Consider the following 22,878-nt stretch of genomic DNA (forward strand, 5'->3'; position numbering starts at 1 on the left):
ATATTTAGCTGTGACCACATCTGCAAACAATCTTTGCACACTCGGAGAAAATTCAGAGATGACATCATAAACGGGAGATTGGTGGTTTGGTTTGGGAGAGAATCATCCTCTCCTGGCAATCAGCTCAATTAGCGACCCTGAAGTGTGGCTATACATCACAAAACTTCGTGCCTAGGAGGCTTCTAAAGCCGCCCGTCGTCTCTGTCATTTCAAATTGTTTGGCGGAGCATTCCCCTTTCACGAGGTCAGCTCCTCTACGCGACCGTCGCTTCGGAACCTGCACTGGTCGCATGTTGCAGCAAAACATATTTGAAATTATCATCTATGATACAACGGCCATCAAAACAAAGACTGAACATTAACATACAGCAACCAAGCTAACCCCGCTTCATTGCGCCTTCTTAGCCTCTCCGATGAATTCCAGTCCCTCCAGACTCCCAAACTTGGCGAACCACAGGTCCTGCAAATAATTGTCCCGCGGCACCCACGGCCCCTGATCTGCAGTCTTAGGCAGATTCTCCGCCGCACGCACCACATACGTCGAATTAAGGTTCATCAGCGGCTTTTGCTGCAAATTCTGGGCTTCGTCAGGGCGCAACCGCGGCACAGCGGCAGCCTGTCCACGGGTGTCCAGTTCGCGCAGGAAGCGGCACAGGAACCGGGCAGTCGCATCAGCGCCGAGTGTCCATGAAGCGTTGGTATAGCCTAAAACGAAAGCAGCATTGGGGATATCCTGCATCATAATACCACGCCAGAGGAACTTCTGCGACAAGTGCTGTGGAACACCATCTACTGTGAGGGAGGCTCCGCCCGCTACCTGCAGACGCAGTCCCGTCGCAGTGACAATAATGTCAGCATCAAGGGTGTTTCCCGAGTCGAGATGAATTCCCGTTGCGGTAACGGTCTTGATGGTGTCGGTCCGAACGTCGGCCACACCGTGATGCAACGCTTTGAAGAAGTCCCCGTCAGGGCAGACGCACAACCTTTGGTCCCAGGGATTATAACGCGGTACAAAATGCGGTGCCAGAGACACCGCCTTTGGTAGCTGTTGACTGACTTGCAAACGCAGGATGGCACGCGCCACTGTTGGACAAGCCTGGCAGAAAAGGAAAAAGAACCGCGCGGTGAACAGCCAGAGGATGCGCTGCAGCTGGCGAAACCAGGCTGTCGGCAGGATGTACCTCAGTGGTGAGCGTTGACGATTGGGTAAGGACATAATGTAAGTTGGACTACGTTGCAGCATGGTCACTCGCGCCGCCTTTTCAGCCATCTTGGGAAGCAACGTGATGGCCGTTGCGCCGCTGCCAATGATGACCACGCGCTTGTCGCTGTAGTCCAGGTCCTCGGGCCAGAATTGCGGGTGAATTATCTGGCCATCGAATTGGGTCAAGTTGGGAATGTCCGCCTGCAGAGGATGCTGGTAATCGTAGTAGCCAGTGCCGAAGATGATGAACCGCGCCGACATCGACTGGGAGCGACCTGCATGCTCGACAGCCAACGACCAGCGTTTCTCTGAAGAGGACCAGTCGGCGCCCAGCAGACGATGCTGATATCGGATGCGCTGGTCGATACCTTTGCTGGCGGTGGCCCGGTGAAGGTACTCGATGATGGAAGAGCCCTCAGCGATCGGGTTGTCCTGGTCCCAAGGGTACCAGGCAAAGCCAAAGGTAAAGAGATCCGAGTCGGAGCGGATACCAGGATACTTGAAGAGATCCCAGGTGCCTCCGAGCTGATCGCGTGCCTCGAGAATGGCATAGCGATAGTGAGGAAATTGCGACTGCAGGCGATAGGCGGCGTTGATGCCTGATATGCCTGCACCGATGATGAGGACATCAAACTGTTCTTCCATGGTGATGTAGTGGGATGGGAAGGTGGTATGCGAAAAGAAGGAACGACATTGAGGCGGTTGACTAGACAGAATTATATCGATTCCGAATCGACTCACATGGCCTCGGTCAAAGGAGGTGTTTCTGGTGTTTGTCCGAGGTTGAAGCCAAAATGCGGCCAATTTTGGGTTTTTGGCTTAACGCCGAAATCTCAACTTCAGGGCGGTTGGTTCATCCTTGCCCAAAATGGCAACAGTTGCGATCCCACTCACATGTCTACTCCATTTCGGTCCCTCTTGCCTGCAACTCGGGCATTTCTTGATAATCTTTCTCCTATCACATTTAATCCTCATGTTGCACACATTGTCCTGCACATGCTACATTGGTGTGACCTAGCCACAATGATAGCGCTCTCTTTGTTCGAGAAACTCGACTGCTTGCCTGCCCTTGCGGCGCTTATTGGTACTGTCCTCTGGGCTTTGTTGACCAGTCCCTGGCGAACCCATCATTATCCGTCAACTCTGCTGTTACACGTGGGTTATGCAGCCATGCGCAAAGCGACATCACGCTTCTCAGTGGCCCAGCTGCAGTATGCTTCTGCATTCCTTATGTGCATGGGGGAACTAGCCTGGCTGACAGCGAGCGGCTTAGATATCTGCTTCCTACCACAGATACCATTTATAAGCGCTTCATGCGCCGCCATCGTCTGTCCTCGAAGACTGTTGACCTTGGCGAAGGTGCCCTAGGCCACTGGCTGGGGGACTATGAGCATGCTGAGCATGTCTTGATCTGGTATCACGGTGGGTGTTCCTTGTCCCACTAAGTCAAACCAGGACCTGATTGCATTTTAGGGGGTGGTTTCGCACTTCCTGCCAACGACGGCTACTTTCATTTCTTCACTCAACTGCTCGCGGATACCCAATCTAGTCCGAAACCCAAATCACTTGCGATCTTTACCCTCACCTATACCCTCGCTCCTCAAGCGGCCTATCCCACCCAGATCCGTCAAGCCCTTGCAGCACTGCGATACATCCTCCAAGAAACCCACCGTTCCCCGTCGCAGGTCCTCCTCGGTGGTGATTCCGCCGGCGGGAATCTCGTCGGGGCGGTCCTCGCGCACATAGCCCATCCCCATCCAGATCTTCCGCCTCTCGCTTTGTCCGACGGGCCCGACCGCCAAATCCGCGGCGCCATCATGATCGCGCCCTGGACGAGTCTGGATCAGACCATCCTACCCGAAGATATCGCTGCCTCGATTGAATTGGACGAGTCACAGATCGACTCCCGGGGAGACATCATCACCCCCGCCGTAGGAGGGCCGTGGGCTAGGGCGTACATAGGTACGGGCAAACATGACTACTACACCGATCTCTCGACGGCGCCAACCGACTGGCTGGCGTCTTTCCCTGTGGCGAAGGTATTGGTCTGTGCTGGGGGCAGGGAGATCATACTGCCTTTCATTGCTGCATTCACCAAGAGATTGCAAGAAGGGCTTGGGCCGGATAAGGTGGAGTTGTGCGTGGGCGAGGGTGAAGGTCATGTGGCGCCGATCTATAATCTGGCGCTGGGCGAGTGGGGGGAGACACTCCAGGGGAGGAGGGTGAAGGGGTGGTTGGGCGAGGTGCTGTAACTGTACGGTAATGTGGCTGTAGCAAGGGTGTTGTCACTCATTTGATAGTATCATTTTTAGATAACATATTGCATTGATTATATTTCTCGGTCATTGCGGGATCTCGGATCACGGGGAAACCTGTCGTAGTGATGATGCGGGGTCGGATGGAAGCATCACATACTGGTCATGGAATCTCATGACCACCTTTGATACGCGATACCGTACGCCGAGGCATTGGGAGATGGGATACTGTTGTCTTGTTGGACGAGTATATGAGGAGTTTGAATGTCAATTGGAAACAAAAAAGAGAGGGGCACAAAAAGAAGAATTGCTCACACTCGGACTCGAACCGAGGATCTCAGCATTACTAGTGCTGCGCTTTACCATCTAAGCCATGCGAGCTGATTGAATGCTAGGGTAGTAAACTTTGCATATAATAATATAGATTGAGATAAGCAAAGGCCGGAATGTCATTGCACTACGATTGTGTGGAGTATACATCTTGTGCCTCCTCTCCATGTACAGTACGAAACCTTCACCCACCGCAAAAAGCACCACCCATACTTGCTACAAAAGTGAAGGACCTACAATAGAGTATGCATTAGATAATCACTGCAAGAAAGGTTTCTACCATAAGCTAATTATCTATACAATTGAACAATTAACTAAGACATCAATATACACACATTGTCAGGCCTTCTTTCTGTAGACTTTAACACAACTTTTATATAATAGTGATTACAACAATAGGTCCACCAAGGCTTGTACGACATTTTTCTTCACGGGACCGGCGATGTAATTCATGCTTGTATTGTCCTCTCCCCTAGTAAACAAATTACTTATGTTTATGCGAGTGCGCGTGGTGCGCAGCATGACCCCCGTGCATTAACTCGCTGATCTTCCTTTTCTTCTTCCCCTCCTCGGTCTTTTCCTCGACATCGTCATTTCCATCGTGTACATCGTGTTCATCCTCCTCATCAACAGCAGGCCATTCTTCCCACCCATCCTCCCAGATCCCCGCCATCACTTCCTGCTTCTCCCCCCTCTCCATCTTGCGATCTTTCATCACCTTCTCCCACCGCTTCATCTCTTTAGCGTTCAACAGACACTCATCTAGCAGGCCCGTCACCCCGTCCACATCTACCCCTTCCCCGATGAACACGATCTCCTGCCGCCGATCGCCCCACTCGCCCTGGAAATCCTCCTCGATGGACTTGCGCACGTCCCCGTCCTCGGGCCACGCCTCGTCCGGGACCTCGGCGAACCACGGCCCCCCGCAGTTCAAAGTCAGCATGGCGCCGGCCTGGCTCCATTCGCCGAACTGGTAGGGTCGAGTGGCGAGCCAGAAGAAGCCCTTGGAACGGAGGAGGGGCTGGAGGAGTGGGTGTGCACGTTTGTTGGCCAGAATCTCTTGGGGGCTGGGCTGGGCTGGGTCTTCTTCTTCGTCGTCGTCGTCGTCGTCCTCCTCCTCCTCTCCCGAATCGGATTGCATTTCCGTGTCGGACTCGGCGGCAGCGGCTTCCTCCTGGTCCTCCTCCTCCTCTTCATCATCATCGGCACCAGCATCATCAGCTGCATTCTGTAGGATAATGAACTTGTCATGAAGCAGATTGTATAATCTGCGAGGATGGAAAGGCCGTCGCGCAGCGTAGACGAAGTTGTTGATTCCATACCTGTTTCCCACGGGGGAGCAAAATTGATCAGCATTTCATCCGGGGATCTCTTCTCCGAATAATACTGGGAAGGAACAAAGCGTAGAACTGTGAGGTGCCAGGGGACGATCAAACCTACTCTAAAGTCTCTGGCGTAGGCGCCCACCTCTCCTCCCCATTCGCCATCTTCAGCTTGCTCATCTCGTGCAGACTGCGCAACCACCCGGCCCCGGACGCGGCCTTGAGGAAGTCGAACCGGCCCGTGCCCAGGATCTCCTTGACGTCGACGCGGGAATAGCTCGTCTGCAGGACCTTCGCCGCGGGGTTCAGCGTCGTTACGAGCCGCAGGATCCGGTCGCGGTCGTGCGGCCGCGCCGCCAGCATGTCCATTTTGTTGATGAGGATGACGTCCGCGAACTCGATCTGGTCGACCATCAGGTCGGAGATGGTGCGTTCGTCCTCGGGGATGATCGTGTCCGCGCCGTAGCGGTCGGACAGGAAGTCGGTCGTGTCGAGGTTCGAGAGGAGGTTGAAGGCGTCAATGACTGTTACTGTCGTGTCGAGCGTGGAGAGTTGGTGGAGACCGCCGAGGGTGTTGCTTTTGGCGGGTGTTAGTGATGTGTGCTTGGGGGACGGGGGGCATAAAGAGGTAGATGATGAGGGTAACAGGGCTGGGTGGCCGTACATCTGATCCAAAATCTTCTTGCCTTCTTCGTCTAATATACCTCCTTCGGCTTCGGCTTGAACCATCGCGGCGCTGAACTCCGCTGTGAATGTCTCGGCAACTTGCATGGGTTCGCTAATGCCCGTGCTTTCGATCACGACGTACTCAACTTCTTTCTGGGTGGTCAGACGAGCGAGCTCGGAGAGAAGATCGCCCCGGAGTGTGCAGCAGATGCAGCCATTCTGGAGCTGGATTAGGGACTCTTTGGTGTGGGAGACGGTGTGGTGTTTGATGAGGGTAGCGTCGATGTTGAGGCTGGGTCTCTCGTTAACAGAGCCCTGAAATGAGCGCGTCAAGGGGAGACTTGCCTGCTCATGTCATTGACGATGACGGCAATGCGAAGGCCATGGTCAGGCGACTGGAGGACATGCTCGAGAAGAGTGGTCTTTCCACTGCCCTGCCCGTGGAGTTAGTATCTAGAGCTCGATAGGAATCTTATGCTGAATGCCGAACGACGGACCAGGAACCCAGAGAGGAGAGTCACAGGAAGTGGCTTCCTGCCCTTCTTTTCTAGTGTGATGTTGGTATTCTTGGTATCTGGTTTAGATGAGGCATCAGCCATGATCTCACCCGCCTTGTAGGAGAGAGTCTCCCGTCCGGAGTCGATGACCATTTTCTTTCGGCTGCGCAAAGGCTCGTTACTAGAGAAAGAACTGGCACGTCGCACCAGAACTCGATCCAATATGTCTATTGTACACTTCTATACTTATAGGTGCAAGCTACCAAGGTGCTCTCATGATCGCAATTTATCATCATTGTTCTGATTGGTGATGGTCGCTCCCAAGGTCCTTGCTTGCAAGGTCCCGTTGCGTATACCTACAAGGTACTCGACATGCCAGGAATGAAATCAGTTGTGCTTGATAGGTCACACTAGCAATTATACTATCGCTTGGTCGAGGTTGAGTTGGTTTCATCCACACAATCCACCCCAATGCCCCCCGTAATGCCCGAGCAGATAATCTCCGCCGGGCTGCCCGCCGGACTCGTCAGCGAGACATCCTGCAGGGTGACATTCGTGCAGACAGCAGAAGGCGAGCACGTTAGATCGGCAACCACTAGACCTTCTTTACCCGAGGAGGTACCCCAGATGTTCTCAAAAAGGATGTTCGTGATGTTGACAGCAGACGGGTACTGGGCGCACTCCGTGGCATTGATGTCGAAGTAGCACTGGTCCAACACTACTGGGTTGTCAGTGTTCTGAATCTGGATGTTCTTGTAGGTAATGTTGTTGATGCGACCGTATCCCACATCCGGTCCAGCCCAGGCCTTGAGTCGGGCACCGTTCTGTGGTTTTTTGTTAGCCTCGATCAACAGGATAATGCCGAGTTGCACCTACCTGGCCGTTCAGCAGCGTCACGTTCTCAATCCAGGCGTTTTCAATGATGTCCAGTTCTCCTGGATATTGTCCAATACTGCCCATACTCACACCATGCGTATTGTTGCACCACAGATTCTGGACAAAGATGTTGGTGGTGTTGGGCTTGGGCGAGAAGCAATCATCGCCGATATCGACGCGGGTGTTTGTGACCGTCAGGCCATCGACGTTGTACGAATCAAATCCGTCGGTGTTTTTCGGAAGAGCCTACGCTGTTAGTCAGGCTTCGGAGCTTGACGCGCTTTGACATACCGAAGCGTTGGTCGAATAAGCATGGATATACACATCGTCAAAGGAGATGTCCTTGGTGTTGACAAAAAAGTTGGTCCAGCACGGCGAGTTTAGCTGTGTGATACCCTCCACAGATACACGTGTCGCATTGTCGGTCAGGAACAGAATCGGCCGGTAGAAGGTGTTGGAGGAGTCCTGCCTTGTCAGCCCTGACCATTTGCGAGAGACAAAAAACAACATACCAAGATCTCAAGGCCAGCGAACGCATTGTACCAAGCCTGTCCGTTGCCGTTCAACGTACCACTGCCGAAGATCTTGATATCGTTTCCACCCCAGCGCCAGAATGTGATTGACTTTTGGAAGTCATAGTAGTAGTTGTTGGCTTGCCAGTAGGTGATGTTATTCGTGAACTACAACCATCTGGGTCAGTTATTTTGCCTCAAAGTTTCTCCTGGGCATTTGACAACATACCTTGAGTTCACCCTCCAGCTGCACTTCGATATTGTCCAAGAATGTCAGATCCAACTTCTTTCCAATCACATACTTCTTGCCTTTCTCGAGCAGTAGCCGTCCGCCGTGGTTGGCCTGCTTGATTCCCCAGAGGAAATCACTCGAGATATCGTCGTAATCGTTCTTGGATGGACGGATTGTCACAGTCTTGCGGTTCGGGTATTTGGAAGAATGCGCCCCCACACTTCTCAAGCCAGCTGCATCAGAGACTGGAATGATCTTGGCTCCATTGGGGGTTCCGCCCACGGCAGCCGCATTCACGGCAACAGGCAGAGCGCTCAGGAAAAGCGCAACAATTGAAACGAGCTTCATGGTTGACTTGTCACTTGCGATTGAGCTTGTACTATCCAAACATAACTCAAGCGACCGTCCCCGGCTGGTTATTTATGCCTGTCCTTGACATTAGGGTCTATGTTTACCCGCTTGCATCACCCCCAGATTCCCCTCCGCTGGGGTAAGAATTCTGGGGAAATCTTTCCGGGGGCAGGGCTCGATTTCTCCACCTGTAGGATTCGCCCTGAAGAGGAGAGATGACTGATGTCATGGCTAGGCATCTTGGCTCTTTTTTGACAGCTCTGTACCAAGATTTGGGCATGGGCTGGCTCTGGGGTAATTTCCCCGGATCGTTGCTCGGTCTTGGGGGATCTTCCACCAATGGATGGAACGTTTGTTGACTGAGCCTGCAGGTCGGGATGTGAGTTTGTGTCATTCTAATGGAAACGGTCCAGGTTAATATGCAGACTCGGCTCGTTGAGCTAGACTCGTCCGCACGGGTTGATACTGCGGTGAGAGGCTGGTCAATTACAAGGAGGATATTGAAGCCAAGGTGGGCACTGGGGCAGAAGTATATTAACTCAATGCCAACGAGTCCATTCCTTTCCCCGCAAAAGCAATGTGGTAAATGGTTTATACAAGGAGGAGTTATATCTGGGGTTAGTCCCCGATGTCGCTCTCTTGCGATTTTCCGCGAAGTGCTATAGATGGATTTCGGAGCACAAAACACCATACACTAGCGTAGTGACTGATTATGAACTGAGAGATGGTCGGTACCAGAAATCGGACAGCAGACACGCAAGACTCGACTACCTCTACCGAAACCATCAAAACTGTCCCCCCTGAAAGATCGTCGCGGCCCTCATTTCCCCGACCCCTCAACCTCGGCAACCCCGCAGATCTGGCGTCCCCAACCTCCCCCACTTTCATCGGAAACATGAACCCGGATCACGAGTATTTTCCGTCTGCAATAGTATCCAGATAGTCGACACGGCCAAATTTGAAACCATCCACCCGCAAAGCTTTCCCAAAAGAGCTTGTTCTGCTCAAGGAGAGGGAAGAAATATCACAGCCTCTTCCCGGCCAACATCAACGCTGTCAGGCAACCCACATTGCCCAACCACCACAGCAGCGACGGCACAAAGCTCAGTTGGTCCGATTCAATCGCCACGGCCGCGATTGCATATGCCACCCGCATCAGCGAAAACCACAGCCCAATCCAGTTGATGATCTCGGTCGGGACACCTGCATGAAGGGCGAGAAAGACTGTTCAGTCCAATCCGGGATTCCAGAAGTTAGCATTTCTCGCTTTGGTTCCAGGATGTTTTGGTAGAGATGAACGCGTACCCCCCGCGATAAACAGCGGAAATCCCTCGATGACACTCTCATAGGCAGCCTCCCGCCGTCTGAGTCGGTTCAGTTGGCCTCGGGTGACCTTTCCGGCTTGCACAGCTGCTTCGCCGTATTTGAGCAGGTTCTCGCGGGGAGCATTGTTGGGGTCTTGTCCGAGTCGTCGTATGGCTGCTCGGGGGTTGAGAATGCCGTGGGCGAGGAACCAGTTGCCGATTATATAACCTGCTGCGTAGTTGGGGGCGGGTGAGGTGGAAGTCGCGCGGAGGCCGAGCGTGATCAGGAGGCTTCTGCTGGGTCGTGAGTACGGTATAGAGATAACAGCATTTGCAACAGGTCTTGAGACACGGCTCACGCAATGGCTGGGTGGTCGGACATCTTTTGTGTGTCTTGATGCTATGTCGATTGTATAATTGGGAAAGAAACACAGGATCAAGGGGTTTTAGTTGCTGAGCTGATGGTATATATGGGGATGACATCCCGCGAGGCGCTGAGGCTGAGCCTATGATCTGCATGGGCTATACACCTGCATGACATTTCGACTGATAGCCTTGTACAATAGAAATAGCGTGTACGAACTGCACTCGTATGCAACCAACAGGCGGCGTGAAGTGATGCGGTTCTATTGGCCACAGTCTTGGTCTCATAGTTTACTTCCAAAAGCTCTTCTGAATCGCTGTAGAACGGCTTAGGTTCTAGCATATACCCAACATCAATGAATGACAGATGGTAAGCAGACTACGAAGGTTAGGCCCTTGTATTGCTGACTACGGCTCATGACTCGCAGGCTTTCGTTATAGCATTTCTATGCTGGTGCCCCATGACGTCATTACTGGTTCAGATGATTGCTGACTGCATTCAGGTAGCAAGGGTTGGAAAGATCATCTCGTAGGAATTTTGACATTTCGTTGCCACTTCGTTGCCACTTCTCATCTACAGACGAAATGTCGACCTCTTTGTGTATGATTGATTCAAGCGCCAGGCAGTATAGTAACTAGGTAGTAAGTTACTCATAGTTAACATCAATCACCGCTTGGCCTATCCCGGCAAGCGCGCTTATCAGATCCACCTTTTTGAAATCTCCTGTCAAACGTCGGACCAGATGCCGTCTTAGCTTGTGGAACCAGGATGCCTATGTATATTTGTATGTAGGCTAAGCGGGTTATATTTGAGTACTTTTACTCCGAGAGAATGCACTTCCAGAGCCGCCACCCTACCCTTAATGAACAAGGCCATGGCAGGAAGAGCAAGCTGAGTCAAACAGACCAGCCCGCATCATCCGTAAGCATGCGATAACCCGGTTTCCGGGGTCGACCGACCGCCACATCGGCACATCTAGCCGTGAACTTTTTATGTATGGGTACCATGGAGCCGATCCCCAACGTTCACAGCCAATTTGTAGAAAGAACTTGAAAGGGTCCCAGCGAGAACCGCCGTCCCCATGACCATGACCATGACCATGACCCCGTTCTGATGCCAGTCGGGTCAATGTAGAATCCGACCAGCGTCTAAAGTCCGAGACAAGGCTGCGTGCGATTATTAATAACCAAGCGGAGCATCGCGGATCCTCAGCCGCACTCACCATGCATTGCGGCCAGACTGATAAAATATTCACTAACGCCAGCGGTTGCGTTGCGTTGCGCTGCCACGGCGATGCGATGCGATGTGCACTCGTCTAACAAGCCTATACACTGTGTTTCTTCTTTTTCTTCATGTTCTTGGTAGCTAGACTATCTCTTCCGCAACACGTACCTTCTTAAGTTATCTTGTGACTATAGCTTTGCTGGAAGAGATCCCAATCCCACCCTTGTACAGTACAGTCGAGATGTTCACACTACCATTGCTGGTTGTTACTCTGTTCCTGCAGGTCAAATTCCCGGTGGTGCCCGGGTTAAAGGCTGCCCTCTACGGGGCTCTGGTTCTGAGTGCGCTGCATGCAATCTTCGTGCCCCTCAAAGGCCAAGGAGACTTTGTGACATACACCAATGCCTTCCTGAGCGTGTCGTTCATCATCCGCGCCGTGGAGCTGCTGATCCTGCAGGAGCTCGACGACCTGCAGCATCTGGAAAAGGTCTCGCATGTGTCCTCGTCCATTCTGTACTCCTGGGAGCCGCTGCCGAGAGCCCTGGGCTTCCGACGGTTCCTGCGCGTCTGCGATCTGATTGCCAACCCGCGCGCCATCGGCTGGAATCACGGCTCCACCAAGTATCTGCCGCCGCTGCGGCCAGTCGAGGGCGAGGCCGGCGGTGATCACTGTGCGCCGGAGCATCGAAACATGGTCGTCGTGGCCGTCGGAGACCGCAGCAGCTTCCTTCGCACGCATCTCGGCACCGTCGTCCTCGCGTACCTGACCATGGACACCTACCAGGCCGCGTTCGCGCGCAACTACCCTCTGCTGTGCAACAGCGTCGACCGCTTCCTGAACGGCGTGCTGGGCTGGCAGGTCTCCCCCACGACCAGCGAGATGGTGGTGCGGAGGTACCTGCTGTCGCCCGGCTGCTGGATCGCCGCGTATGCCTTCGTCGATGGCATCCATTCTGCCGCGGGTGTCATTTCCGTGGGCTTGGTCAGGCTCTTCACCTCCAAGCATGCGGGAGAGCCTTGGATGTATCCCCCGGTTTTTGGGTCCGTCCGGCATCTGCTCGCGTTCAATTTACGTGGTATGCTCCCACCTCTTCTTCTTCTCCTTCTTCTTCTTCTTCTTTTTCCTCTTACACTGCTGCTGCTTCGACTGTCCCGCGCTTTGGATTGAACATGTGACTGACGAGAGATTGATTTGTTGTCTGCAATAAAGACATCTGGGGCAAAATGTGGCATGATCTGTGCCGCAACCCCTTTTTGGCGCTTTCCCGCGCGGCCATCGTTCCGGTCAAACCGATCCCAGTGGGCCTGCAGCGCTTCCTGGTGATCTCATGCACGTTCTTTGTGTCCGGCGTGGTGCATGTGGCCGGAACGTATGCGGTGTCCCAGGACATCTTTGCAGTCAGCATGATGATGACCTTCTTCTGCATCTTGCCGCTCTGCATTGCCGCGCAACACCTCCTCTCCGATCGCTTTCTCCCGCTGTTTCTCCCTCAGAGTGTCTTCTCCCGGTTGGCGATCTGGCTGGTGAATATGGCCTTCGTCATGGGATGGGCCCACATCACCAGTCCGTGGTTTCTCGATCATAGCAAACTGCCCGAGGCTATCGGATCGGTGCCGCTGCCGGTCAGTGTGTGGAAGTTGGCGGCCGATGTTTAGAACCCTACTACCTCAGGAAGCCACACAGGATAAGATTTTTGCAGTTGACTTACACGCGCAGCGGACGCTCCTCGATATTTGGGGACCGGTGTTAGATCAATAAAGATATTGCATCCCCACTATGGAGTCTTGTATCTAGCCACCTTGTGTATGATGTTTGTGGTTGTTACCAGAGCCGTCCAACATGGCCTTCCCACATGGAACCCGTGCATTTCGCCTACTGGAGAATACGCTCTGAAGCAGTCTCGTTGAACGGAACAGCTTATTTTGAGACATTGTGGGATAGATACTCCTAAATAACTGTCCAATATGGTATCAATCATACCAAACAGAGATAATCGGTCCATTGAATCCCTTTCGACACTCGTCTCTGGTATTCGCCATCCATGAGTAGTTCACAATTCGCCGTTTTTATACATCTCCCACCCATCGCACTCGACCTCGAGTTCAAATGGGACATCATCGACAATGGAACTCAAAGCCGCGCACCCAACTCTATACTGCTCTCGAAACCAATCATCATACTCAAGATCGCTGAAGGAGTACGCGCCAGGGATACCGAGCAAGCCGCTCGCAGGCGGAAATTTGGGCCTTAGAGAAACTTGCCGTAGACATGCAAAGTCGAATTTGCAAAATTCGGCTAAGCCGGCCATCATCTCATAGACTGGATAGTCGCAAGCGATAACTGTGACAGTCTCAATGTTTGATGGCAAATTGCCAAAATCATGTAGTATGCCTTGCTCCACCTCCAAGTGCTTGAGGTTCTCAAATGCCCGGAAACTTCCGTACTGCGGGCAACGATGCCAGTTTTCGATACCTATGGGGTTGGCCACATCCAGGTCGACGCGCAGCGACTTGAGATTCTGCCGTTGAGGCTCCAGACAGGGAAGTAGCGCCGGGGCTGGGAATTGACAGACCTGCCTCCTTCGGGCATCCCAGGGTACCGTTGATTCGTATATGAGGACCTCGAGATGATCGCACGCTCGCATGATATTTGTCAGTCGTGTTGCATCCAGTGAAGCTCTGATGAGATGTAGCTCGGAAAAATTGAAAGAACCAGGTGGAAGCTCAAAGTTGGGACACCCAGAGCCATTGCCGTCGCAGAATGTTAACGAGAATTCCTTCAAGCCAGGCAAGCACATCAAGTCGACCACTTCCGGCATAGTCGGATGTCGCATTTTGTATTTATCCTTCAGGTGAAGAGACTTCAACCTAGACAGGTATGGAGGTCTACCATCGGGCCCGGGTAGGTAAAGTGGTCTCAAGCAGCTTAGACCTTCGCGGCCGCTCACAATATCTATATTCTCAAGATTCGGGGCTAGAGCAACGATGATCACAATCAGCGGATTTATTCTTGCACCGTTGATGGCAGTCACATAGTCGAGCTTGCAGGGAATCTGCATCTGGTGGATGACGCTGTTCAGCACTCCGATGGTTTCGTTCCTAGCTGCTGCTGGCCATTGACCGGACGAGTCTGAAGGGTTGTGATTCGCATTGATGCAGAGACGAAGTACTCGTTCACCAAGGTCAGGTCGCAAGGCGAGGGTCCTAGCGAAGGCGAGAAGGGGGCCAATGCGGCTCGCTCGTTTCACATATACCTCTTTGTCATAATCGAAGACATACTTGTACAACACATTAAAAAGCAAAGGTTGTGTAATATCCCGCAGTCGTCTCGATGTTAAACAGAGATTCAGTAGTGTTCTCACTTCACGGGGACCACGGAGGCAAGAAAGGATGTCCAACACAGTCTCAGTGGGTAGCGTTTCGAGTTGAGTCATGGTCATAAGTTACTCGACGAGACCTTAGCTAATGAGATTTGACCGTGCTGAAGGAGAGAGTCAGAATCTACCAGGTCCATCGCATAGATGCAAGCATCTCGAGCAGGCGCGTGCCTCTGGTGAGTAGATTTGTTAATTCAAGTTGCGGACACCAGCTTTTCGCCATACGAGTGTCCTCTGAAGATACTCACCTCTCAATTCAAAACAGAGACTCCCAACTTCATTCTTTGGTGGAGGGGATATGCGCCTAAGCGGCTTCTTGGCGAGTTCGAATGGTCCCGAGACAACAGCTGCCTGTCAGGACTCTAACCTTGATCTCTCTAATAGGCAGACTACCCCAGCAATTATAGTCAAGGGGGAATGGCTGTGATTCAGCTGTAGGAGGTTGATCTGTAGGGGATCTTGAATGGTGCAACGGGGACCGCGACTTCATGCAGATTGAGCCTTTTATCATCGGTGCTCATCTCGGGGCGCCTCACAACTCCTTCCATCTTGGGAGGAGGATAAATAGCACATCGTGACGTCACATGCAAACCGACCAAACAGCCCGCGGTCCGCTTCCTCTTTTCCAATCAGCAACATCTTTTCCCGACCTCAACAAACACATTCAATGCCAAAAAGCAAACAATTGTCAGGCTTTGGTCAATTTACAGGGTACCAGTCCTGTTTTAAGGTTGACCCCTCGCCTCCCCCTACCTACTAATGCAACTCATGCTGGACCTCATGCTGGACAACTTTCCCGAAGACGTAAAATGTTTTACAATGCTCTGATCCGCACCCATCATATCACCTCGCGCAAGAAGGTCTCCGCTCTGAAAAGGGCAGCCGACATGCACAATTGCTTCGTGCTGCTACGTTCCGGAGGTTGTCCAGGGATTATGTATGTGGAAGCGAGAGACAAAGACGCCATCGAGTCGTGGGTGAATGTTGTGCGGAATTTGAGGTATAAGGATTTTCAGCTGGTAACTCGACCGGGGCTGTTGGAGGTTGAGTATGAACCAAACAGTGCTGGAAAGCTGGCCAACCACCCTAATCAGAGGCCCGGCGTCTCTGAAGTTGACTCAGTCAAGGAATTTGGGGGCTTGATGGAGCAGCGGGGGGTGTGGAAGTGGTGGAGAAAGGGAATGGGCTATCTGAGTTGATTATTGTGTGGCGATCTTTCGAGCTTTGGAGATTCAGTGTTGGCAAAGTTCGTTTGCCATCACATTACATCACTTACCTCAATCGGAGTGAGCTGATGCGCACTAATCAAATAAGCAATCAGAATCCTCGCCGCGACTTTGCCTCTGTCGATGCGCGAGCCTACGCTACTGAGTTTAACTGTCGCACCCTTCTGTGAGGGACTGCTTTTTCCATACTTCACTTCAATACACACTAGCATGAGGGATATCTACATATCATGATAGCGTGGTTTTTGTCTTGTTGGAATTTTTGTTCATTCGTCTATTCACTTTGTCCCTCCTTTTCCAGGTCGCCAATATCTCCAATCAATGTCAAGAGGGAGAGGTCAAACCTTTCGCACTATTCGTTGTATCACTTCGCCTCATCCGACCACATGACAGGATTATCCCCGGGCAAGCTGTCAAGAGGTCCACTCTGTCCTAGTTCATCCTTCGGCTCCACAGCATCCAAAGGCTGCGACAGGGGCGTCAAGGCCCTCTTCTGGGTTCTTGTTACCGAGCAATCAGGATCGTCTAATCCTTTGGGTCCCGTACAGGTGTCCATAGCTTGTTGCAGGGCAGCTTGGTCGGTCCAGCCATGGATGAAGTCACCGTGCAAGCCATACCCAGTTGCGTCACCCATGGAGTACACTAGGCTTTGACGACTCCCTATTGGAGCCGTGTTGAAGAAAAATTCCAGAAAGATTGAGTATATCGCCACTGGGTGAGACTCAGGACAGACACCTTTGTTATAATCGCCGACCGCTGGATATGCCATCTGGAAGTGTACAGTATATTAGCCGGGTGTTATGAACAATGTTATGTGGTTTTCCCATACATGGCTTTTGTGATCCGCACTATCGAGGTTTTTACCATCCCAGCAGGAAGGCATAAAGACCTGCGACCGCACAGTTTGGCAAGGTTGTCGTGGGAAATGCTTTGTTTCGTTGGAGCTACCATCATACTCTATGCACATATGCGATATGGCTTTCTGGGCCAGATTAGAATCATTGTATGATCTGTCCTTCTCAGTTAGTCACGAGGTCTCAATCAAGGCCGTGCTGCTGTTCGAACCGAAGATCAGGATCCCCAGCTACCATCCTCAGCCCCTCTGGTGGTGCTAATGGATACTCCGACGTATCGCAGCTCGTTACGTCAACTCCATACTCACACGCTCGGTTAAGATAATATATAGCCTGATTGACCGAGTCAGTTCACCGCGGCACAAGGGAGACCGCACTACCGAAGGGGCATCATACACTCGACTGATACTCCACGAGCTGGAACGAGCCATTCTGCAATTGATTGTACAACTGTGGGATCCAGTAATTGCTCTTATCAATCGCTACGCCGCAAGTCGTTTCTTTGGCGTTGCGGGCGGTGTCGACGCCCATTGTCCTCTGGAATGCTGTCCCTCCGGCAACCACATGGACATGTTCTGATATTCCACCTGGGAAAACTATCGGATCTGAGAGTTGCGTGGTCAATGGGACACAACTGAAAGTGAATTCATCGGTCGTGTGCTCTGTGCTGGTCGCGAGACAGGAAAGTGCCAGGATCGATACGAGGGAGGAGAGGACATGGGGCAGTCTGGCCTTCATGGTGATACCGACATCAAGTCAAGAGGGCTAAGCTCAGAGCTGAGAACAAATGATCTTGTAGCGGGAAGACAAGGTTTCCGAGCTGTGTCTCAACGTGTGTTTGCTTTGGGTTGGGGTTGTCGCGGGCATAATATTGTTTCGTGTGCGGAAAAGGTATTCCCATGCCAGCTTGATTTGTGTTGATCCCATTACTACCAGGCTTGTGAGCGCCAATGTTTATGTCCTGAATGAAGGAATGTGTCAGAGCGGAGAACAGAACAGAACTAGGCTTCAGGTATACCATTCATGTCACCTCAGTTACCCATACCATGCCACTCATACCTCGAGGAATATCAGCGACGTGCGGTGCTAGATGAAGCATGCTTGCGGTCTTGGGACACATTCCTAGCCCCTTATTTTGTGTGTCATTTTGCTTTTGACATAGTTTGCACCGGCACAATGAGGTGGGGACCTTGACTTCCCATTACTGGAGACGATATATGCTGTGCAGCCAAGTAGTCAATGATTGATCATCCACAAATGAAAATTTTGACTGGTGCCGCCTTTTATCAGATTTGGGCGAATGCGAGCAAACATGCCCCTCTATCCAATGCATTCCCGAGCTTGTGGCTTTGATCGTCCATTTCCACTCCCTCCTGATTGCAGTGGATGCATACTCGCAACCATCCATCCCACCATCCCCCAGAAAATCTGGACAGTAACCGTTTATGCGGTATTGGGGCATCGGCATTCTTTGAAGGGCCGGGATGAATGGCTGGATGATGGTTTAGGGACCAAGTAGATAAGGCTTCGAGTTGAGTGAGAGGCAGATGTATTAGGTAGGTATGCCCTGATTTCGTCCTGCATACACCTTGCATGCATGATCATGCCATGGCCATTCTGCACCGTGCCACTAATCCCTGTCAGACCAGGCACATGGTTCGGATCCAGTCAGTTATGGCCGGCGTAGTAAATCAAGTGGCATTGACCAAGGAGCTGATTACGTAGCACAGTTGGTTCTATGAGCTAGCGAAGGAGCGGCTTGAGAACCCCACTATGCTTGTTCCCCGATCATTGTACATTTGTGTCGTGGTTGACCTAGATATCTAGCCATTGTGGAGAGTGGAAAAACGGGATGAGAAAAGAAGCTATCCGTGGTGGGGATGAATTGTGGAGAAGGCACTACCAAATCTTCCAGCATACGGTAGGACCAATGTTGCTTGCTGTCGGCTATCACTATTCAGACTTGCATGTTGATCCAGGAATATATGTACAATGTGTCATTCTGCTGCTGCTGCTGCGGCGGCGGCGCACCGGCGAGATGCCCGGGCCGATCAACGAACCTGCTCAAGTCGGGTCTGAATCGTCTTTTCATCAAAAGGCCCGTCTTCGCCGACATAGTTGCGAAGTGCTTCCGAGAACATCAAGCGCCGGGGCGCCTTGCGTCCCGTCATCAGCTCAATTTGCGAGATTGCTTGTTCGACTACATTGTCAAGTCCATCTACCAAGACCCACGGCCGGCCCGTCTCGCTTCGAATGCTACGCATTTGGCGTAGCAGTGGCGTATCCAGTGGTTTGTAAGCGAACTAGGTTCAATAGATTAGCGACGCCCAACTGCTTGAGATTCCTCCATGAAACGTACCTCAAGAACCACACCTCCGGTCGGGCTGCCCAACCACTGCATCGGCATTTCGAAGTTGGCGGGCGGCTCGTCTCTGTCAGGATCTGCTGGCACACAGGATGCAATCATACAGGGAGGGCAAGCATCGGCCGGCCATTCATCTTTGAGTGATTTCAGCACGTATACTACTTCTGTCGCATCCACTTGAGAAGCTGCCCAAGAATTGAAGTGTCGAGCCACACTCTCAGCCCGTGCCAATGTCCGATTGTATATAAAGATTTTCCGGCATCCCAGGCGAAGCATGGCATATACTGCCGCGCGAGCCATGCCACCCGCTCCAATGACCAGTCCTGTTGATCTCAAGGGACTGATTGCATTGCGTGGGGAGAGGTTGCGGTTGATACAGGTCATAATACCTACCCAATCAGTATTCTCTCCGTACCACCCCACCACAGGCCCGGCCTGGTTACGTCGACTCGCTTGCTCTTGCAGGGAATACATGGCGCCATCAGCGCTGGCCCGTAATGGCATGATTGTGTTGATGGCGCCAATTGCCTCGACGTGGCGACTCTTCGCCACGAGCTTGTGAGATAAATGTACTCTCCAGGGCTGAACCACACTCGCCCCTCCGAAATGCGGATCGCGACCCAGCCGATCCAGTATTGCAAGGGAGGGAGAATCGGGTATCGTATAGGTGTGGTTCATACCGCATTGTCTAAATGCAGCATTGTGCATTGCGGGAGAAAGACTATAGGCTACATTGCCACCCAGAATGCAAAATTTGAGGGGGTCAAGAACATAGCTCTGGAACAGTGCTTGGACAGCATCCCGAGAAGTGATCTGAGGGTCGCGTCCATTGTCTGAGGAGCGCTCGATTGCGGGATGCGTGACGGGGGTAAGAATGGAGTTGAACACTTGGGAGGTCCGTCCAAGACTGCCCACGTTGTAGGCAATGACTGGTGGGTGTTCTCCAGGCAAAGCCTGAACCTTGTTTGTGAACTTCACAACGGCCACATTCTCCTCCCGCGCCGTAATGACGCGAAGAAAGCGGACCAGCTGACAACCAAGCTTTTCGGCTTCAAGGTAGAGATCAAAACATGCTTGACTCTCCCAGCTTTCCGGAGCGGACGCCTCAAATATGCGTTGGCCTATGATCTTGGTCCCTCCCCTAGTGCGGATCGCTTCGTTGATTTGAGACCGATCCTGGTTAAGGTCGAGCGCCAAGTACTCGACTCCCAACCGCAGGCCATGCTCCACGATGGCAAAATACGCATTGCTGACTTGTGACGCAGAGGAATTGCCTTGAGCAATGCCCGCCGAAGAAGTATCGATGGTTATTATGATCGGAGTGCGAGCGCTCCTCCGAAGCAAAGAGACATGCTTGCTCATTGTTGCTGCCATATCCATACCCCAGCGGTCAACGCAAAGCTCAATGGCATCCCCGCCCGATTCCAACTCAGGTATCTTCACCGTGCCCTCTAGAAGGTCGGAAGAACGCACAAATATGGCATGCGTATAGGACCGTAGTTCTGGCGGCGTCTCAAGAAGGACAAAAGGCGAGTCATAGCTGGTGTGGCCCACATCTGTGCCTGTTACGAACCGGACAAAACGCGTGAAATCTTCTTTGGCTTCTTTCAATTTGAAAGAATAGTCGACACAGCGCCGATCGGGGGTCCCTTCATCCGTTTGGGCAGCTAAGCTGGAGCGGTCTTCAATATTGTAGAATTCAAAATTGGAGCACGTTCGATGCAGAGGATCTCCCTCGCCGATGAGCTTGACTGCTTGATCCTCTAAGCCTAATAGACTCTGTATGCGATCCATATCACGGATTATGTACACGATTGGATTGGTGGCCGAGTACTGACGGAGATGCTCTTGCACGGGACGAGTCAAAGTTCCCAGCCCACACTCAATCACGCACCGAGAGCGGTGATTGTCTAGCATGGACTTGAGGACTTCGATATCGCGCCTCTGGAACTCTTGGCTCCCATAGCGCTTGAGATAGTCATGTCTCGTGTAGCCCGTACGTTCCTTGAAGTAGTGATCCTCTGTAATGAATCGTCGTTTTAATGCAGTAGCAGCGACAAACCCCAGAGACCTTTTGCCGCAACCCCGGATTCCCACTAATACTAAGGAGGCATCCGGGTCAAACTTTCGACGCTTGTCGACTGGTGGTTGCTTATGCATAGCGTTTGGTGAAAGGTTGATTCTAGGATGAGCAGCACAATCTCGAACAGGTGCACGGGAGATAGCCCGTCCCAAAGGTTCCAGTGCAAAGGAACGATCCGTAGGGCGGGAATCGACCGGCTGTACGATCAGTAAATAGCTAAGCAAGTGCCAGATGAGAAAGGTTTAGCGGGTGTTGCAAGTCATTTCCAGGCAAGCCATGATGCGGAGGAGCGGAGGGCAATTGATAGTTGAGCAGTAGCAGCGGCGGCGGCGGCGGCGGCGGCGGAGAAGCTATCCTGGGGAAAATGGCGGGGTGGGAAGAATGGTCTTGCGACAGCGGAGTGCGGTAAGACGAGGGCGGTCAGCGGGAGCCGCGGGCATGCTGCTGCGAAGGATACTAAGTAGCCATATCAAGACTTGACCCAAAAAGCGGGGCTGCGATTCGTAGGGTGTGCGAAGACAGGGCGATCGATGGACGGTTTATAGCAGAGCATCTCTGGCTCACTCACTAACTACTACTTCTCACTCTCACTCACAATTAATTCCCTTGGTGCCATTTGTCAGATTCACCGTGCCTCAATCCTACTCCGGGTAAGTTCTTTGCCGAAACAGGTCTTCTTTCATGGTATCTCACAGAGTCACCACCCACGGTTTGTTGCAAAGCTTGCAGAAGACAATATCATGCGCTGGTGATTCCTTCCCCCCCCCTTTTTTTCCCCTCCTCTTCTCCCCACTCGAGTCGCAGGCAGAAACCACGGGGAATCGTGCCCTCAACTTAGCGTCCGTAGAAGCTGATGGCTTTGTTTTCATACTTTGAGCCTGTCAAAATTCGGCAATTTCACTTGTTGACAAAAGGCGAGTGATGATTGCTTGAATGTATCACATACGTCAATAAGGTAGTGTAGACTTCAGGATGAAAGTTCTCCAGACCGCATCAAATCGGGATGCCGAGTCAGTCTGCCAGTGGCCCGAAAATGATAGCAGCCTTGGTCCTTGACGAGCAGATTGACAATATTTTCTATGGGTGATGGACACACTGGCGCAGACAACGCACAGCCGGAGCGATTAACTCAAAACAGGTTGGTGTGAACACTTGGAGCCGCCGGACTACGTACTCCATCTAATTCTCGATACTACTGGGAAACCTTCACCACTCTACAAGAAGAGCCTTAATTGATTTCAGTGCATACATTTGCCATTAATATCGCCTCTGTGGGGTGAGGGGCAAAGCGCCGGTTCTCGGCAATTTTGACTATTGCCATTGGAGTTATCGCCAATCGTAAACCTTGAGAGGACTACTCCGCGGGTAGTGGGAGTGGTAATTTAGTACGGAATACTCCTCTACAGGCACTATTAGGGTCAGTGGTATAAATCCTTAATGAGATGATTACTATTTTCGAATCCCGCCTCATTTGCTCCAGAACGTCGGACTGCTTGCTCTTGATATATAATCATATTTATGAAGTACTCTGTACAGTACTCGAGTACTTACAGTTTCCCAGGAGGGCAGTGCTCGATGGTATCGATGATCGGACTGCTCTCAGCTTTTTCAACTTTTCCCACAGTGGAATCGTGGAGAAGCCGTGGGGATCCGGCGTGGGGTGGGGGGCCTTGCCGCCTGAGGCTTGATTCCCGACGGAATCGCTTTAGTTAGCTCACAGTAACTTAACGTTAGCTTCAGCTTTCTCTCTCTCGTCTTCCGCCTCTTCCTCCATTCCCGAACTTTTTGTTCCGATGTTTTTCCCCGCCACTCCACTTTTCCAGTTCGCCGTTCATC

At 52.1% G+C, this 22,878-nt stretch overlaps 9 protein-coding genes and 1 non-coding gene across 10 annotated transcripts; 3 read left to right on the forward strand and 7 right to left on the reverse strand.

Moving 5' to 3' along the window:
* Window positions 1–388: 388 nt before the first annotated feature.
* BO82DRAFT_276737 (flavin-containing monooxygenase) lies at window positions 389–1,849 on the reverse strand (the record flags this gene model as incomplete). The annotated part of the gene is made up of 1 exon (XM_025631154.1): window positions 389–1,849. One exon carries the CDS (start codon window positions 1,847–1,849, stop codon window positions 389–391), a length of 1,461 nt encoding a protein of 486 aa, XP_025494900.1.
* Window positions 1,850–2,227: 378 nt separating this feature from the next.
* BO82DRAFT_362436 (lipase/thioesterase family protein) lies at window positions 2,228–3,456 on the forward strand (the record flags this gene model as incomplete). The annotated part of the gene is made up of 3 exons (XM_025636857.1): window positions 2,228–2,415; window positions 2,454–2,626; window positions 2,678–3,456. 3 exons carry the CDS (start codon window positions 2,228–2,230, stop codon window positions 3,454–3,456), a joined length of 1,140 nt encoding a protein of 379 aa, XP_025494901.1.
* Window positions 3,457–3,767: 311 nt separating this feature from the next.
* BO82DRAFT_t78 lies at window positions 3,768–3,840 on the reverse strand. The gene has a single exon. It is a non-coding gene; the product is annotated as a tRNA-Thr (tRNA).
* A 433-nt stretch (window positions 3,841–4,273) lies between these two features.
* pgxB (putative extracellular exo-polygalacturonase) lies at window positions 4,274–8,242 on the reverse strand (the record flags this gene model as incomplete). Its single annotated transcript, XM_025637861.1, has 9 exons — window positions 4,274–5,111; window positions 5,257–5,688; window positions 5,776–6,069; window positions 6,123–6,211; window positions 6,733–7,098; window positions 7,151–7,396; window positions 7,442–7,615; window positions 7,663–7,830; window positions 7,892–8,242. 9 exons carry the CDS (start codon window positions 8,240–8,242, stop codon window positions 4,274–4,276), a joined length of 2,958 nt encoding a protein of 985 aa, XP_025494902.1.
* Window positions 8,243–8,801: 559 nt separating this feature from the next.
* On the reverse strand, window positions 8,802–9,975 carry BO82DRAFT_351858 (uncharacterized protein). The gene is made up of 3 exons (XM_025634534.1): window positions 9,909–9,975; window positions 9,551–9,843; window positions 8,802–9,469 (listed from the first exon to the last, which is right to left on the reverse strand). The coding sequence occupies exons 1-3, from the start codon at window positions 9,929–9,931 to the stop codon at window positions 9,270–9,272; spliced, it is 516 nt and encodes a 171-aa protein (XP_025494903.1). The 5' UTR covers window positions 9,932–9,975; the 3' UTR covers window positions 8,802–9,269.
* Window positions 9,976–11,258: 1,283 nt separating this feature from the next.
* On the forward strand, window positions 11,259–12,991 carry BO82DRAFT_9668 (wax synthase family protein). The gene is made up of 2 exons (XM_025641706.1): window positions 11,259–12,213; window positions 12,348–12,991. The coding sequence occupies exons 1-2, from the start codon at window positions 11,379–11,381 to the stop codon at window positions 12,791–12,793; spliced, it is 1,281 nt and encodes a 426-aa protein (XP_025494904.1). The 5' UTR covers window positions 11,259–11,378; the 3' UTR covers window positions 12,794–12,991.
* On the reverse strand, window positions 12,955–15,005 carry BO82DRAFT_9713 (F-box protein). The gene is made up of 2 exons (XM_025641713.1): window positions 14,763–15,005; window positions 12,955–14,687 (listed from the first exon to the last, which is right to left on the reverse strand). The coding sequence occupies exon 2, from the start codon at window positions 14,575–14,577 to the stop codon at window positions 13,189–13,191; it is 1,389 nt and encodes a 462-aa protein (XP_025494905.1). The 5' UTR covers window positions 14,578–14,687; window positions 14,763–15,005; the 3' UTR covers window positions 12,955–13,188.
* Window positions 15,006–15,323: 318 nt separating this feature from the next.
* BO82DRAFT_372351 (uncharacterized protein) lies at window positions 15,324–15,713 on the forward strand (the record flags this gene model as incomplete). Its single annotated transcript, XM_025637316.1, has 1 exon — window positions 15,324–15,713. The coding sequence occupies one exon, from the start codon at window positions 15,324–15,326 to the stop codon at window positions 15,711–15,713; it is 390 nt and encodes a 129-aa protein (XP_025494906.1).
* Window positions 15,714–15,908: 195 nt separating this feature from the next.
* Window positions 15,909–17,474, reverse strand: BO82DRAFT_9700 (DUF1996 domain-containing protein). Its single transcript, XM_025641711.1, has 4 exons — window positions 16,991–17,474; window positions 16,806–16,927; window positions 16,570–16,750; window positions 15,909–16,509 (listed from the first exon to the last, which is right to left on the reverse strand). Exons 1-4 carry the CDS (start codon window positions 17,330–17,332, stop codon window positions 16,105–16,107), a joined length of 1,050 nt encoding a protein of 349 aa, XP_025494907.1. The 5' UTR covers window positions 17,333–17,474; the 3' UTR covers window positions 15,909–16,104.
* Window positions 17,475–18,468: 994 nt separating this feature from the next.
* BO82DRAFT_329476 (repressor protein) lies at window positions 18,469–21,494 on the reverse strand. Its single transcript, XM_025633060.1, has 2 exons — window positions 18,954–21,494; window positions 18,469–18,897 (listed from the first exon to the last, which is right to left on the reverse strand). The coding sequence occupies exons 1-2, from the start codon at window positions 21,117–21,119 to the stop codon at window positions 18,646–18,648; spliced, it is 2,418 nt and encodes an 805-aa protein (XP_025494908.1). The 5' UTR covers window positions 21,120–21,494; the 3' UTR covers window positions 18,469–18,645.
* Between the last annotated feature and the right edge of the window lie 1,384 nt (window positions 21,495–22,878).

Source organism: Aspergillus uvarum (assembly GCF_003184745.1).
Source record: "Aspergillus uvarum CBS 121591 unplaced genomic scaffold BO82scaffold_10, whole genome shotgun sequence".
In the NCBI taxonomy this organism is placed as follows: Eukaryota; Fungi; Ascomycota; class Eurotiomycetes; order Eurotiales; family Aspergillaceae; genus Aspergillus; species Aspergillus uvarum.

Bases quoted from the DNA above. Each gene is read 5' to 3' on its own strand.
- BO82DRAFT_351858 (XM_025634534.1), bottom strand. From the start codon at position 9,931: ATGTCCGACCACCCAGCCATTGC. The intron at 9,844-9,908 runs GTGAGCCGTGTC...ACGACCCAGCAG, and splicing joins TCCGACCACCCAGCCATTGC to AAGCCTCCTGATCACGCTCG. The intron at 9,470-9,550 runs GTACGCGTTCAT...TGGACTGAACAG, and splicing joins TCCGCTGTTTATCGCGGGGG to TCTTTCTCGCCCTTCATGCA.
- BO82DRAFT_9668 (XM_025641706.1), top strand. From the start codon at position 11,379: ATGTTCACACTACCATTGCTGGTTGTTACTCTGTTCCTGCAGGTCAAA. The intron at 12,214-12,347 runs GTATGCTCCCAC...TCTGCAATAAAG, and splicing joins GCTCGCGTTCAATTTACGTG to ACATCTGGGGCAAAATGTGG.
- BO82DRAFT_9713 (XM_025641713.1), bottom strand. From the start codon at position 14,577: ATGACCATGACTCAACTCGAAACGCTACCCACTGAGACTGTGTTGGAC.
- BO82DRAFT_9700 (XM_025641711.1), bottom strand. From the start codon at position 17,332: ATGAAGGCCAGACTGCCCCATGTCCTCTCCTCCCTCGTATCGATCCTG. The intron at 16,928-16,990 runs GTATGATGCCCC...TCGGTCAATCAG, and splicing joins TCGTGGAGTATCAGTCGAGT to GCTATATATTATCTTAACCG. The intron at 16,751-16,805 runs GTTCGAACAGCA...TGAGAAGGACAG, and splicing joins GCTGGGGATCCTGATCTTCG to ATCATACAATGATTCTAATC.
- BO82DRAFT_329476 (XM_025633060.1), bottom strand. From the start codon at position 21,119: ATGCATAAGCAACCACCAGTCGACAAGCGTCGAAAGTTTGACCCGGAT. The intron at 18,898-18,953 runs GTACGTTTCATG...TATTGAACCTAG, and splicing joins CCGGAGGTGTGGTTCTTGAG to TTCGCTTACAAACCACTGGA.